The sequence below is a fragment of the Medicago truncatula genome, chromosome 4 (genome assembly GCF_003473485.1).
Source record: "Medicago truncatula cultivar Jemalong A17 chromosome 4, MtrunA17r5.0-ANR, whole genome shotgun sequence".
NCBI lineage: Eukaryota > Viridiplantae > Streptophyta > Magnoliopsida > Fabales > Fabaceae > Medicago > Medicago truncatula.
In genome coordinates, this window is record NC_053045.1 from 58,527,038 (window position 1) to 58,544,394 (window position 17,357).

Here is a 17,357-nt window from a genome sequence, read left to right on the forward strand (position 1 = left end):
CACATTCCCTTTAAAAGCTACAACAATAACCATTACATAAATGGTTAAGTTTAATTATTACAAACAATTACAATTTCAACAAACTACAATCAATCATATATATATCTTCAACCATATTTATTGGTAAAATCAAACATATCTTATGAAACATATTTTATGATCTAGCAGATTGATTGACAATGTAAAACATTTTAAGCTGAAAATGTACATTCCCTCAAAAAAAAAAAAAGTTGAAAATGTACATGAATTAAGTCCTTTAGTTAATAAAATCCAACACTCATTATTATGATTAAAAATAAACAAACATACCTATTTGAGTTAGAAGGGGATAAATTCTTGCCAATTAATAAACCATTTATGTATTTAATGATTGTATATTAATTATAAAACACAAGTTTGATCCATGTATCTTTTCAAAAAAAGTTCGATACATGTTTTTCAAAAAAAAAAAAGTTCGAAACATGTATCAAATCATATTTTACAATATTTGTAAAAATATTTCATGATATGACAGAGTAACATCATCATCATCATCATATTGAAATGAGTAGAAAAATTAGTTTACTAAGCGCCATTTTGATGCAATGTGATTGAATTGAATGAGTAGAAAAATTTACACCAATAGCCAAATGTATGCAAGACAACTTTTCCACAAAGAGAAGTTGTTTCCACAATTAAAAACTTCCTGTTACATCAAAATTCATATGTCTATTTGTACCAAATTTTTTAAATTCATATATCTATCAAAGCCGAAGAATCAGGGTGTACAATGTAGACATGAATTCTCAGCCATTACTGCATAAATTTAGTAAAAAAATCAACTGAACCCTCCCCAAGTATTCAATAATGCAAATATAAATTAAAATCAATTCCTCATAAAAACTTTATGCCGTTTATCAAAATCGAATGAACGACGAATTCCTTAAATGTAAAATCTAACCATTCCAGCGTCTCTTTCGAACTGGCCTTTGTTGCTTCATTTCACCTATATCAACCGCCGAGTTAGTGTTCAACTTCAAACTCTTCACTACTTCGTTATTCAAACTGATGGGCTGCTTCACTGCTTCTTTATTCATACCGATTGGCTGCTTAAAGCGCTCCCTACGTTTCTCCATTTTAGCTAATGTGTCAAGAATTTTCTGGCTGTCCAAATTATCAATCTGTGGTTCAGAATTATTTCCATTTTGTGAGATTTTCTTCTTCACATTTTCAGCAAGTGTTGCACCCTCAGAAACATCTCTTCTGGATACAGAAACTTCGACGGATGGTTCTTCTGTTACTATCTCACCTTCTTCTACATCCAAACCTTCTTTCTGCCCTTTATCGGAAAGGTTCTGAAGCAATTTCTTATTTTGGTCGACACACTGAGATTTTGAGACGTCAAGTTTGATAGCCTTCTTGCGAGAGTCATCAAAACCTACCAAAGCTTTACGCTTCTCAGCAATCCCTCGATCCACATTTTGAAGTGTATCATTTCGCATCAGTCTGGAACCTTTTGCAGACTGCAGAATCAGTCACAAGGGTACCTCATAAATTTATTATCAAAACACAGAATTATCTAACAAATAAAAACCACTGTTCTTGAACTAGCACTATAATGCATCAAATAATGATTGAAAGTGCAACAATGAGGTATGATAAAGAGAGTTACCGAGTTAGAATGCCTGATATGAATAAATATAGATACTAATACAATGCTTGACGGAAACAGGAAGTCATTAAAGTGTAACAGAAACAGAAACAGCATGCTAGGTAAAACTATTTCAAGAAAACATCTACAAGTTACCCACTACAAAATAGAATAGTAGATTTCTGATCATAAAAATTAGGGTAAACATAATAACAACGCAACTTATACCTATGCTGGCTCATATACTCAACAGAAGATGAAAATATATTATGCGTGTCATTCATTTTTAGAGGTAAATGCTGTTAAATCAATCTAATCATGAGAAGTTTAAGAACTAAATGTATAAATGACACTGAAGCAGTTATATCAGACCAATATATTCTAATCATGTAAATGGGACTCCAACAGATTGATTTGAGTTTATTCAAAAAAAAAAAATATTGATTTGAGTAAATAATGATCAAGTTCTTTACAGAACAAATCTTAACAATAATACATACCCAAACTACCAATTATTCATTAAACCATTTTTAGCAGTAAACTAAAATACATGAAATAGACACAATGCATAGCTAGAACCTAGTCATCACAGTGTACATATCTTGAAAATGCCATACGGAGAGACGACATTTTCAGATGAGCACAAATGGCTAAGATATTGTCCTCATTGCCAGAAACTTATTTAGTACCATACAAGATCCATGAATTGGACCAAACATGTAAAAGTCCACTCTCTACACACACAAAAATAACACTTCTACTTGAACACCAGTGCAGATATTTGAAGGACATAAAACATGACAACCTATCAGATCCATACATTCAAACATAAAATAAATTTAAATATAAACTTGAGAAGTAGGGAAGAAAATGTGAGTTCATATTTGAAGGACATAAAACAGTGACAGATGTTTTTTTGGCTACACCTCATGCTTGATGACACACAAAGACACACGTCCAAGGTTATTCTTAATTTTTTTTGGGAGTTTACTGCATACATGATTATGTAGCGGACTCTTGTTGCAAGGTATAGACTGATTAAGAAGTTCAGAAAATCAATCAAAGATGTGAAACCAAAATAAAAATGTCCAGTGGAAAAGCTGTAATCAATTAAAGTATAAAAATAAAAATTACATAGAAAAAACATACCATAAGCCACATAATTATATCAAGACAAGAGATCAAAGGATGTAACTAGACCCTGATCAGCCATGCTAACTATCCATGTTGGTGATAGCAATCATAATCACCACAACTCATTCTACAATATGTCAGATTCCCAGCACAGCCCATATATTAATTTTTAGGCTTGTCCAGTATCCAAGGGTAAAGGAAGAAAAGAGGAAGATCATAATAGAGTTCCCTTAATAATACCATAAAGTATAGAGTATGCCTAAGAAAAGGGCATGATGGTGGCATAAATCCCACCAAAGACCCATTAGAGATCTAGTGAAGGTAGCCTTACTTTGCATGAGCAAGAGGCTGATTCCACAAACCTGTAAACCTCTTAGTCACATGACAGCAATTCCAACTGTTGCGCTAAAGCTCTTTTTCAAGGTACACCCGGAATAAAACTAAGTTGAGTAAAAGCAGAAAAATCAGCTATAACAAAAGGAAAAATATTGTATCATGAATTTAATACCAAACAATATGATAAATAGGTAACTATACGTGACACGACAAACATCTTCAAGCCATGAAATATCATGTTTTATTTTGGAAAGGAACTCCGAGACTTATGCTATAATGACTTCATGGACTTGCTTTCAGTTTTTAACTTGAAATCCTCCTCAATTTAAGTTGGTAAGATGCTGAACTTAAGGTCATTTAATCTTAACTACTTTAAAAGAATAAAAATAGAGAAGGTAAAGATAAGAACAATATATAGCTGCATGCGGGCAGTGGTACAATATATATTGAATGAGGAATCCAAGAGATGTTGAGTAGCTCATATGGATAAAAAAGTACAGCAGTATAGATTTTTAACCATAATTTCCCTAATTTTACCTTTCCTTCCCTATTAATCAAGGCACCGGATTTCTTGTATCTCAGCACCGTCGGGTGAGAGTGATCTCTACTCATAACCTTAGAGCTTCTTTTTATAAAGATGTCTCCACCTCTCCTTGAAAAATTTAGCTGATGCTGCTGTAGTTTTATATCATTTCTTTGCACCCTAGCATGCAAGGATCTATGTCTTGCATGTCTTTCGTGCATCGGAGGTTCCTCATAGAATATTGCATCATCTTCAGGGTGCAGGTCATCATGATTCCAAACAATATTATCATTGTTGGTCCAGTGTGAAACCTCGTATGGGAGGGGGTAAAACTCACACTCATCTACAGGAGAAGTTGTGCAACCTTCATCTTCAGCAGCATCAGTATAACCACACTGCCAGTCATTGCCTCTGTTGGTGGCATGGTTATGTGTCTCATGTTCCCTAAAACTATCATTTTCTCTGTGCATATAATTTCTCGCTGAATCAGTATAAGATTGTCTCTGATACTTAAAATATGAATTCTGATTATGCGCATATTTGGGGAACTCATCTTCCGTTCTCCCAGACCACGGGGTATCCACATCCAAGGAGACCCTGTCAGGATGTCTACCCCTTCCTGTATATCGTTCTTGTGCTCTATCAATTTGTAGAAACTGCTCTTCATGTCTATTATTCAAAGATTCCATTTCTCGCTCAGCAAAAGAAGAGGGAGTTCGATAAATTTTGTTTAAAAATTCAAACTCATCATCAAACCATTGATCAGAATCACAGTTTCTGTCCTTAAAATGACGCCTGTGATGCATTATTTGCCTTTGAGCTTCCCTATCTTTAGCAGGAAAGGAGGAGTGCCTTGAATGAAACTGCCTTGACTCCCTATATGAGAGGAGACTCAGGTCATCATCAAGATACAGTTTTCTACTAGCAGGATCCCAATCGTCATCTTCATTATATTTTATTAGAGTTCTTCGCTCAAAAAAATACTCCCTCTTATCCCCACTTTTTCTGATATATTGATTTCTATCCTCCCTGAATCTGTCTTCATTTTCCCTATCTGAATATTCACTGTATACTGCCTGATCCAGGTCATCAACATTTCTGTCAGTACCATAATAGCAAGATTGTTTTGTTTCCCAATCATATGGAAGATCTTTCCTTTCACGACTTCCAAAATATTGCAGTCGTTCATCCGATCTGTTTTTAACAAATTGATGACACCGGGGGGACAGATTCCTTCCACTGGATCTAGGGATGTGAGAGACATTATTATCATTTTCCGTGTGTTTTTGCAGCTTAGAACCGGGCATATGTCTACCACTTTGATGCCTCTGATCCTGTTGTACTGAACCTTTATTTCTTGAATAATAAGATGTATTTACTGGTTTTCTGTTGACACTGATGTTTTTTGAGGTTTTCTCATAAAGTGGCAAAGACTCCTTTAAGCCGATGTCAGAACTCACCAAATGACTTCTTAAGGGGCTATGATTTCTCTCATTATAAACATGTAAACTGTCTTCAGTTCCCTCAGAATCATTGTCAGAATAGGAAGTCAGACTAAGTTCTTGATCACCAAGTGATAATTCTGGTTCACTCCAGCCTGGATCTTCACTGCATGTGTCAATACAAACTCTACCCTCTGTTTTTATTTCTTCCTCCAGAACTTTACCATCTTCGGAATATCGGTCCTCTTCATCTGGATTCTGAATTTTAACCACATCAGGAATCAGGTCATTTCTGCGATTGTGAAAAATCAAAGTCCACATCAGTTACGTTATATGTTTAACTCCCTAACAAACAAACAATTTCCACGGTAAATACTATTCAGGAATTCATATTTAAAAAGGAGAAAATCCTAGAAGTCATTAACGAATTACAATGAAGAATCGGTTTGTAACAAGAAATGCTTGCGACTATATAAAATATGTGATTGTCCATAGAATGGAAGGTACTAATCAGTATCAGTAAATTAAAATGATGTCTGATTTCATGTATCAAGTTTGACTAGTAAAAAATCATTTCATATCCATAAAATCTGATATTTTCAATGCAGAATAAAAAATGATGTCTGAGTTCAAATCTCCAAAAGACACAACTATGCTCCATCTTGACACAGCTGTGTGTAAAGCTCACAAACGCGACACAGCTGTGTTAGTGTCACGAGTGCAAGAACTCTGAAATGGCCATGAAACTACTGTGTCCCATTTAGATACAGTTGTGGCTCTTCTATTTCATTTATTAATTTTTTTTTTTTAATCCTAATGGAGTAAAACAGGTTAAGGAAACCTAACGATGGAGCTTTTGACATAGTGGAAGATTAACTTCACACCGCTTGAGTGATCTGGAGCTGAGGAAGGAAGTTCAGGGTGAGGAACATTTTTGTAAAGGGGCTATTTTCTCTTAATCATTATGTATCTCTTTAGGTTTTTTTTTTTTTTTCTCTTAACGGGGTTCTTATCTTTGACCTAATGAGGTTAGTTTTCATTGTTATTTTGGTGCCGTTGGTCATACTTCTAACATGGGAGAAACACACAAAAGCTCTAATTAAGTGAAAGCAGGTCTACATCCTACAACTGGAGTTGTCATAATACATCACGTCCACCCTATGTAAGGAATCACTGAAATCATCAGACAAATAACAGACCTTTCCTGACCAGACGACAGTTCTGATTGTTTAGCATCTTCCAACTGTTTGTTAGATAGAACATCATGTTCACTGGAAGAATTGCTTTTGCTTCTGTTAACTCCTGAAATTAATTCCCTCTCTTCGGATGAATCAAGTACGTTGCATTTAACAGAACCAGAATTGTTGTCAGAGGACCCATGCACATTGATCTGCCCAAAGACACCCATGATTACTATCACAATATGACAACTACAGCACAAGAGTCATGGTAAACTTAGTGTGAGTGCAAACCTGTATAATAACATCAGAATCTATACTGCGTGGACGCCTCACATCTACGGATGGTTGGCGATCAACCACACTGTCCCCAACCTGTATTGCTCTTCCCATTGGCTGAAGAATAATCAATCACAAAGTCCCAATGTCAAATTTGCATTCAACAGTTAAGAAGAAAGTGTCAAGTGAATTATAAAACTATCAAAAGTGAAATGATTAAAATGTGGCAATTACTATCAGCATACCACTTCACATTTTGAGGAATGAGAAAGTAAGCTCCCTGATACAGGTTGATCAAATTGCTCCTGTGTGGATGCCTGAAAATACCAAATCCAGTAAGCAAGGTCAAACAACTTAACTGGTTTTACACATTGCTACAAAATGAAGTGATGAACTCACCAAAGACGAACAGTATTGCTTCCAAGTGTTCTCATTTAAACCGAAGTTGAAGTAATCTGTTATGTCAGCACCGGGAATCCTCCACGGCTTCTCCTCAAATTTATCAATGTTTACATCGTATATTTTCCTGTATGGAAGGGGAAGAAGTCAGCACAGAAGATAACATAATTGAATCCTAGAATGAACAACAGCATGAGAATGCAAACACTGACCAATGCCAAGGAAGAAAAGATCCAGCAAAGTAACTGGAGGTTGATTTATGATTCTGAAAACTATCCCCTCTTCCTTGAGTGAAAGATGAACAATCTTTAGTCAACAATGTTGACTTATTAGCCATCATATTGTTCACAAACATCGACCCTTGAGTCTTCATAAACTACAGAATAAATTATAATCATAACAAACAAATTAATCATTAAACACATGCATCACTGCTGCCACAATGTCACTTGTAATATCAATTATTGAGACAGAAATGCTATTTGAAAATTACACATGAGAGGATCCATTCCAGTAATTAAAAGCATAAAGTTGAAAGAAAAAAAAAAAAAAAGCAGAATACGAACCTTAGAACGAAAAAATTGTGAACCGTAACCGCCTCTGACGCAGATTTTACTACTCTGACCACAATGTGCATCAGAACTCACAAATTGTTGTTCCTGATCAATGCACTCTTCCTGGTTATTTTCCAAACCTTCACGATGAACAACATCCTCGACACAAGGAATGGGACAATCATCGTCGTTCAAAACAATATTCAAACCATCTTCGCTCTCGGTATCGTCGTTGTTGTTTGAATCGCCACCGCCACCGCCGCTGCCGCCATCATCATCATTATCATGGTGTTGCTGATGTTGTTGTGGAGAAGGAGAAGGAGGTGGAGGAGTGGCTAGAACTTGTAGGTCGGCGTAAAGTTCTCCAAAATCATCATCGTTGATGAAATCATCTTGTTCCATTTTTTGGAACAGTGAAGAAAACTGGAAAGTGTAAACGTGGGTCACTGTTTCGGTGACATTGACATGATTATACGAGCAAGCAAGACAGGTTATGTGTTGTGTTGTGGCCTATAGGCGGCTGTCTCCTTATCATTCTTTGCTAACCCAAAACCCTCACAATCCTCTTAAACCCTCATCATAATAACCAAGGTTTTGTTTTGTTTTTTTTTTTTTTTTACTGCTTGGACAATGTTTTCTAAGTCTGTGTTCGCTAAAAATATCGATGGTTGACAAGTTAGTTGATAATTGTTGACTTATAACTAATAAATTAAGTGGAGTATTCGATAAGATTAACGATTCAACTGACCAATAAATGTATAATATATTATTTTTCAGGGGAAATGTAAAATGATATAAAAGAACATTATTAATTTATGATAAAATTTATATCAATTAATACTTAAGTATTTAGAAGTTAGTAATTAAATTCATTTTTATTCTCTACAATTTAATTTTATATTTATTTTATTTGAGTATTTTTTTTACGGATTCATTTGCGTATTTATATTTTATAAAACAATTTTTTTTTTAAATGGTAAATGTTAATAATTAAATTATTATTTTTTCTCTTTATTGTGGTTGAACCGTGATCTTTAGCTCATTATCCTTTGTTCAAACTAATTGAACTATCCAACCTCTTACATTATAAAACAATTAAACTTCCCTAAAAAAAAACAATTAAACTTAGCAAATAACCGTTACTCGAAAATATTATTATATCTATTAATGACAATTGAACAATAACGAATAGTTGCATTCTCATAAAACAATAACTGATAGTTACACAATTTTATTTGGCCTCCCGTGCGAGCCCTTCATAGGTCGCGTACGGGGACAGACCAATTTTTTTTTATTTTTTTTGTCTGCAAAATGCAAAATGAATATGGGTAGTGCAAAATGAACGTGAAAATTGGTACTTAAACACCTATTTGAAGTTTTTTAAGTTAGATATTCCTGACAAACAAATACAAAGATTAACAGTCAGCCGATATCTAAACAAACTAACGAGTTCGACCACTACCATCACTGCTCACTTTATATAAATTAAAGGGGAGTACAATTGAATATAAAAGAAAATTAAATTTTAGAAAGGTTTAAAGTTTTAAAAATTGTAAATAAAAAATACTATATTAAAATAATTCATTCATGGTAAAGGGAGTACAATTGAATTTAATTTTAAATATTTAATGAAAATTATAAAGAAAAATCATTTTAATGTTTTATCAATTGTAACCAAAAACACAAAATCCATTGTAATCTATATTATATATAATGAAAACAAACCTTTCAGCTCAAAATTTTTCTTTATAAAAATACCCTCAATTTTCAATACAAATAACACATGTAATAAATAGATAAGAATAAATTTAAATATTAAAAAAGTGTAACAAACATGATATGAATATATCTATATATTTATGTCTACTTTTTTCCTTTATCATTTAAAAAATGTAACAGACTAGATGAGTATATTTATATTTACCTTTTCATTATCCCAATTATACCCTTAAACAACCTTTTATATAATAAAGATTGATGTTGGTTTCTTTAAAAAAACAAATCTAGATTATTTTTTTTTTTGTTGTCATTGAAATAAATAATCATTATTAGTTTGGTTTGTTATAACTTAAAACAACAAACATTTATATTAAAGATATATAAATGTTTAAATAATCTGATTTCTAAATTCAATTGTATTTTTTAAAATCAATATATGTTTAAATAATAAAATGTTAGCAGGTTACAATTCAAAAGATCACAACCATTCACTAGATTAAAGGTATACCTAATGGATCAAATTCATTATTTTGCAAAAAAAAATAAAATTAAGGTCATGCACGTATATGTGGCATGTAGCTAGGGTTGATTTTTTATGTACTATCCCAATTTAAACCGACGAATAACTTTATTTTAAAATACAAGTGAAATGTATGTCGACAAAAGTTAGATGCTAATGTGTCATTTGGCTAGGGTATATATGTCAATATATTGAGCAAACAACTATTTTGATTCTTGAATATATAATGTGTCGTCACTACAGTGACGTAGAATAGTTTGGGTGTAGGTAGGACACAACACAACCCACCCAAAAAAATTATAAAAATACCCATACCTTAATTTGTTCCACAAGTAGCCCGCACAACCCCTTCACCTTCATCTATTATGCAAAGACTTACACAGTCAACTTTCCCAGTCTCTTCTCACTCTCATTCTTGTGTTAAGGTTTATTGATAAATCTGTTTTTTTTTTTTGTACAATTGATAATGCTGGTTTAATCCAAGAGCGATTTTTTATATGAGATATGTTACAAACACTACATCTTTAACTCTTAAGGAAGCAGTGTGTGATATGCTTTCTCGACGTAACCTTGATGTGTCTAACCTTCGCGGTCAAGGGTGTGATGATACAAGCAATACGAGAGGAGAATGGAATGGTTAATAAGCATTGTTTATTAAGGATTGTCCTTATGTATACTACATCCATTGTTTTGCTCATAGATTACAACTTGACTTGGTTACAGCATCAAGAGAAGTTAAACCAATTCATAAATTCTATGGGAGGCTGATTTTTATTGTCAATGTCGTATGTGCTTCTCGTAAGTGCCATAATGAGTTACAAGCTTCCCAACTAAAAGAAATTGAATATTTATTGGAAATTGATGAGATTGTACCCGGTAAAGGTGCACATCAAATTGGTGTTATGAAACAAGCTACAAATATTCGATGGGAATCACATTTCAATTCTATTTCTAACTTGTTAAATATGTATAAAGAAACTGCTGTGTTTAAAAAAAAAATGCAAAGGAGGTAACAAATTATTCTACAAATGGGAATGCTAATAGTGCTTAGAATTACTCGAATCGATTTGATTTTATATTGATCTTGCATTTGATAAAAGAAATTATGGGGATAACATATTTGTTTTGTCAAGCCTTGCAACTACAATCATAGGATGTAGTAAATGCTATGTTTTGGATTCGTAACACAAAAACTCTAATTCAATGATTGAGGGAAGATAGTTGGGATAAATTGTTTGCTAATATGAGGTCTTTTTGTATACAACATAATATTGAGATTCTTGATCTCGATGATTTTCATTCAACTACAAGATTTGAACGCTCTCGACTTAAAAAGAATCAAGTAACAATAGAAAACTATTTTAGAGTTGAAATATTTTTTTATTATCGTTGATAAACAATTACAAGAGTTGAATGATAGATTTAGTGAGCAAACAATGAATTTTTTAACTCTATTTTCTGCTCTGACTCCTAAAGATAGTTATAAAGTTTTTAACATTTATAACTTGCACTTTTGTTGAAAAATACTATCCCATGAACTTCAATGATCAAGGGAATATTAAATTGCGTAATGAACTCCGACAATTAAACTGCGTTATCAACTCCGACAATTAATTGTTGATGCCTGTAAATAATCAAGTTTGAAGAATTTTTTAAGAACCATGCTCGTGTTTGGTTGCAATCAAGAGGAATAAAATTTACTTCTTAATTAATAGACTACTTAGCTTATCATGATTCTTCCGGTCATATTTCTTCGTATCTATTAAAAATATCACAAAAGCATATCTGTAGTATAATTAAATATGGTTATCATAGTCAACCAAACTTACTATTCTTGAATGATGCCATTATACATACTCAACCAAACTTCATAGTTATCATAGTGTTCAACTTGAATAAATAGATGAAAATGATGAAATCTTGAATGATCATACTACTTAGAAAGATGTTGAATAATGCCTATTTGTAGTATAATTAAATGATATATTTTTATGTACGTCCAAATAGTGTGTCTAAATGATTGTGACCACCTATTTTCGTATGGAAAGCTATATATTGTAGAGAAGTGTTAGACAATTTTATTTATTTTTGGTCTGATGTTGACAAACTTTTAGTTGTCCAATACCATATATTTATACTGTATAAATGCTGTTTCATTTTTTAATTAGTTATTTCTCTCTCGTAGTCACATTAATAATTATAAATTGTATATTTTTATTCTTGTTGTAAAAAAGTTGTTGTATTTTAGATGTTCAAATTTCATAATTCTATATCGTAAGTATAGACAAAAACATACGTATGGCTGTAGAGGTTTGGACCCTTCCCAATTTTGGTAAAAATTATCCTAACAATGCAGATCCTCTTAGAAGATTAATTTCAAGATGATCATGAGACTATATAGAGACTAATCATATATATACCTATGCAGATCCTAGGCTATTCTATTCAACGTAGGAACCTAAATGACTATAAAAAGCCAACTAACCATAATAGAATTGGTTGAATTATCATTTACTTAGCCAACATGGTTAGTTGGTTAGTAGTCATTTGTCCACTTACTTGTGGACAAATATCATTTATATTGTAGAGAAGTGGCACCCTGATCTTACGGGGGTATTCAGTCAGGTTATGAGATTCTCACTACTCAGGATCACCATGTGCTGGATGCTGCTCAGAATCTAATTTGGCATTCTCAGGTGTCTATTTTAGCTTGGCGTTTGCTTCGGGACAGGTTGCCAACTAAAATAAATCTTCACAGTCGGGCATTATTACTGTTGCAGACATCTTCTGCGTGTCAGGGTGCGGACATGATGAATTTGCTAATCATTTGTTTCTGCATTGTGATTTTTTCGGTGCTATTTGGCATCAGGTGCGGTTATGGCTTGGCTTTTCAAGAGTTGATCATCAAAATATTGGCGCTCATTTTCTTCACTTCACGAATTACTTAGGTGGTATGAAGACTAGGCGTTCTTTTCTCCAACTCATTTGCCTCCTTTGTGTTTGGCTTATCGGGAACGGTTGTAATAATAGATTTTTTAACAATATCATCACTCCTATTGAGGAGCCGGTGGAAAAGGTTAAGTTCCACTCTTATTGGTGGTTGCGTGCTAATAATGCCGCATTTGTGTATGGTTGTCAGCAGTGGCGGTCGAACCCGTTGCTTTGTTTGGGTATCGACTAATGCCTACTTTTGCTTTAGTTCCGTACATTGACAAATACTTTGTTTCTTGAGCGTTTTCTTTGGCACGCCTTGTGGTAAAGAGGCGTTGTGTTTCGTGTGAATATATATCATTTTAGTTTTTTCAAAAAAAGAATTGGTTGAATTAGTTACAACAAGAAGTTGATTAACAGATAACTGATATCTTATCATACTTAGCTAGTCTCTCTTATTTTGACTCATCTTGTTGGTTTATTTATATTGTACATTTTATATATGTAACAAAACTTATAAGATTGAAGCTAAAATCCCAACGGTTTGTGAACCACAGCACGTGCTTCTGAAATACATCAGAAAGCAAGATCTAGAAACTCAATTTTGATATTGGTAAAATGGAGCTTTGTCTTTTTGGTAACCTAGCAGTGACTACCTGACTGCTACTGTTTGTTTCAAGTATGAACAAATTGATTCTATAGACAGCTTTCATTGTTGCCAGTTTAATTGCCAGGAATTTTTCTTCTTTATGGGACCCTCTCTTGTATCTATCATCATATATAGCAGCAGAATAGCTTAGATTAGCAACAATAGTTGTTGCTTGAACTCTCTACTCACGTGTGTACCTTAATTTATGTTTACATAAGACACAATTGAAACAGTTACTCATTGCTAATGTACAGAAGTATGACATGTCACATGTGGTATATGGTGAACTCATATTGAAAATTGCTTAAAACTCGAAGTAGAAATCCAGGGTCTTCTACTACCTTATGTTAAGACAGTGATCTGGTCGGTGTTGATTCAACAAAAATAAGATAAAATTGATATAAGCTGAGTTTTGAGACACTAATTTCCCTTGTTTTCGGTAGAGCCAACTCCGATTAGGTGATTTGGTCATCGTTTCAGTTGTAAGGACAGGTTATACTATGAGTTTCTACTTTAAGAAAGCGACGCCAATCGTCGTTGGAGAGTTTCAAATAAAAGGATGAAATTTAGAATTTAGAAGAAAAGTTAAATGATATATGCACGCAATGCAACCGCCACTTACTTGAGGATGTAAATATCCTTCTTGTCGAAGTTGAAATAATGTTACAAGAATAAGAGACTAATACTATACCACAGGAACTTAAGTATTTTCTTATTATTACACATGAGGCTGTTAATGTTATTACTCCAGTATCACTTTCTTCTTATAGCTCAGAAGTTGCATGGTGTTTTGTGTTGTCTCTAGATGCTATTTTCATCTGATTATTTGTAGAGAAGGTAATAATCAGAGAAAGAAAAGGGGTAAAAGGGAATATTGAAATTTGAGTAAAGCATGAGCTAAGGCTATAGAGGCAGAAATGTGTTTGACCCACAAAAGGGTTTCTTTCTATTTTTTATTTTTTTTTGAAGGGGGTTTCTTTCTATTTAGTTTCTTGGGTAAACCAACCAACCAAAATAATTCATCAAATTCCCTTTCAAGATTAAATGTACTAGTCGAGCGCAAGTGGTTGGTGCACACCGTACATAAATATTGTAAACTTGATATTCATTTGTTTAAATTTATAGAGTATATCGATAAAATATGAATTCAAAGTCGTTAAAACCAAAAAGGATGAAGCGACAAAATTTATTTTATCATACAAATTAGAACACTCGATGATTCATAAAAAGTGCACATAGTTGCTTATCAATAAAAAAAAAGTGTGTATAACTTAAATGGTTAAATATGGTTTTTGTCTTTATAAATATTTCAACTTTTTGTTTTAATCTCCCTAAAAAATTTCTTCAATTTTTGGTCATTCAAAATTTTTAATTCACCACTTTTGATACATGTTTTTAAGTCAACTCATGTGTATCATTTGAAATTTTGATTTATTTTTTCTGCAGTCATGTTTGGATCATAGAATTCTCTCTTGCAAAAGTTTAAATATTTTTAACAAAGGATGAATTAAATATGAATTTTTATGTTTTTGACACTTAAAATTCATATTTAAAAAAGATTCTTATAATATTACAAACGTTTATACAAAACTCAATCAAATGTTTTAATGATATATATGAGTTGACTTAAAAACAGTGACCAAAAGTGATGATGCAAAACTTTTGGGAGACCAAAAATCGAAGGAAATTTTTTAAAGGACTCAAACAAAAAGTTGAATATTTATAGAGGCCCAAAAACATGTATAACCCTAACTTAAGTTACACACATTTTTTTTAAAAAAAAATTCCACTCACTTTTGTATGTCTGTCTTTATGAATATAAAGTTTTAAATTTTAATATGTAGCCATATAAAATATAGGCTTAAATATGTATTTGATCCTTGCAATTAGGGGTCGTTTAAAAATTGGTCCCTGTAATCGTTAATCCTTGCAAACTAGCCTTGCAATCATTAATCATTTAAAATTTCGTCCTTTGACCAATTTAATCACTGCCACGTCACTAATTTGATGACGTGACAATCACTGCCACACATGAAATTCCAATTTTGCCCTTAAGGAGAGGACAAAATATTGAAGAAAGAATTGGAATCCCAAGGGTAAAATTGGAATTTCATGTGGCGTGACAGTGATTAAGTGGGGAGAGGGACGAAATTTTAAATGATTAAACAATGCAAGGGTAGATTGCCAGGATTAGCGATTAGAGGGACCAATTTTTAAACGACCCCTAATTGCAAGGATCAAATACATATTTAAGCCTAAAATATATTGACCATGCACGTTTGATGGTAAAGATGAAAGTGTTGATAAGCAACTAGTGACCTCATCCTCCTCATCCAGTCTGTCTCTCGGATACTTTCTTAAATATCCAAAACAACTTCACCATCAATCTATCATTCTCTTTACAACAAATCTACACAAACAAATAAAATAGAAATATAGTTGTAGAATTCCACAACTAATATGACTATCATTAACTACACCCCTCTGTTCTTCCTCTGCTTCATAACCCCCCTTGCACTTAGCAATGTTGAAATACATTCAGGTACAAAAAGATAATAACATTTCACTCTTTTTTGAAGTATTTTCATATAATTCTTGCTTGAAACTTATGTTTATCATTGTGTTAGCAGGCCCTTCAACACAGATTTTGCATTCTTTCAATGAAGACAGAAACGGCTCTATAACACTGTCAGTGAAAGCAGAACATGCACACTCTACTTCCACTAAATTTTCATGGCATGGTATTTAATATTTATGCACTTGTCAATTTATAATAATGTAATCCTTTTATATTCTAAACCTGAGATGATTTTTTTAATTTTATTTTTTGGTTTTCTAATATGTGTATGTGTGTGGTTTTCATTAGGTTCTTGCACAAACAAAGACATAAGCATTTCACAAAGTAGAGAGACTCTAACTGGAATCCCTAAGTATGTAGTGCAAATTGTCAATACTTGTGTTTCTTCTGAGTGTGCTCCATATAATATTCACCTTCACTGTGGCTGGTTTGCTTCTGCAAGAATAATCAACCCTAAATTGTTCAAGAGACTATCTTTTGATGATTGTTTGGTGAATGGAGGAAAACCTTTAACCTCTAGTCAAATCATTAGATTCACTTATACCAATTCTTTTGTTTATCCTCTTGCACTCAAGTCTGCCAAATTTTGCTGACTCCGAAAAATAGTCCCGATAGATTTTCTTGCAAAAAACTAAGAACAAAAATGAATTCATAACACAGGAGTATTCTGCAAGAAACTTCAAGCAAAAAAGGCGTTCATTTCACTGTTCTTGGTTGGAAAATGTGGTCGCATGTTAGCATTCCGGAGTTCACAAACTATGTAGCATCGACACTTCAGATTGAAGGAATGCCTAGTGTCTAATGTGTTAGTGTTGTATATGTTTTCCCTGTCAATGCTTCATAGCTCACAACATGAGAACAAAGTTTGAAGAATCCATCAAATTTGTAAACCATCAATAAATTTAGGTCAATTATGGAAGTTCCATTTTTAGGCTATGTGGTTGAGGCCACAAATTCTCTTAAGATGAAATGATGCATGGAATGACCAAGTGTTACATTTGTCTCATTTTATCAAAATAGAATGGAAAAAAGGTGAAAAAAGAAAAAGAAAATCGTCCTTTTTGAAGGCTGACACGGATGGATTACTTTGAATTGGACATTAATTTTACATCTCTTACATTTTCTCTTTTTGCTCCTGTTACATTACCATCATCATAGATCTATAACTTTTCTGTCTTTTCTTTATGGCTTCATATCTCACTTTTCCACCCATGTCGATGATGTGAAAAATATCCTTTTTGCCGGTGAAAATACAGTACTGACAAATTTTTATTGCACTTCTAGGTTTAACATGTTCAGGTTCAGGGTTTCTAGAGTATGGCATTTATCAAACTACCCTAAGAAAAAACAATTTTTTGGTATACCCAAGTATCCTCTACTGGAAATTGTAGAGACTAATGATCCCTTGAGTCGACAAAGACTACAATGAGCGGCCAAACTCTCCTTCAAAAGTTATAACTTAAACCATGGTAACATGACGCAACC

At 33.0% G+C, this 17,357-nt stretch overlaps 2 protein-coding genes across 3 annotated transcripts; one reads left to right on the plus strand and one right to left on the minus strand.

Annotated features, from left to right (window-relative positions):
• Positions 1-632: 632 nt before the first annotated feature.
• Positions 633-8,044, minus strand: LOC11413208 (FIP1[III]-like protein). Its single transcript, XM_003609725.4, has 8 exons — positions 7,488-8,044; positions 7,134-7,297; positions 6,922-7,048; positions 6,768-6,839; positions 6,538-6,639; positions 6,265-6,455; positions 3,638-5,357; positions 633-1,502 (listed from the first exon to the last, which is right to left on the minus strand). Exons 1-8 carry the CDS (start codon positions 7,875-7,877, stop codon positions 936-938), a joined length of 3,333 nt encoding a protein of 1,110 aa, XP_003609773.1. The 5' UTR covers positions 7,878-8,044; the 3' UTR covers positions 633-935.
• A 7,533-nt stretch (positions 8,045-15,577) lies between these two features.
• On the plus strand, positions 15,578-17,008 carry LOC11413209 (TPD1 protein homolog 1). 2 transcript variants are annotated; one of them, XM_024780477.2, is made up of 3 exons: positions 15,578-15,836; positions 15,922-16,035; positions 16,161-17,008. In XM_024780477.2, the coding sequence occupies exons 1-3, from the start codon at positions 15,755-15,757 to the stop codon at positions 16,463-16,465; spliced, it is 501 nt and encodes a 166-aa protein (XP_024636245.1). In that variant the 5' UTR covers positions 15,578-15,754; the 3' UTR covers positions 16,466-17,008. The 2 variants fall into 2 exon arrangements, with proteins under 2 accessions (XP_024636245.1, XP_003609775.2); XM_003609727.4 differs by having other exon boundaries at positions 15,925-16,035.
• Positions 17,009-17,357: the final 349 nt, after the last annotated feature.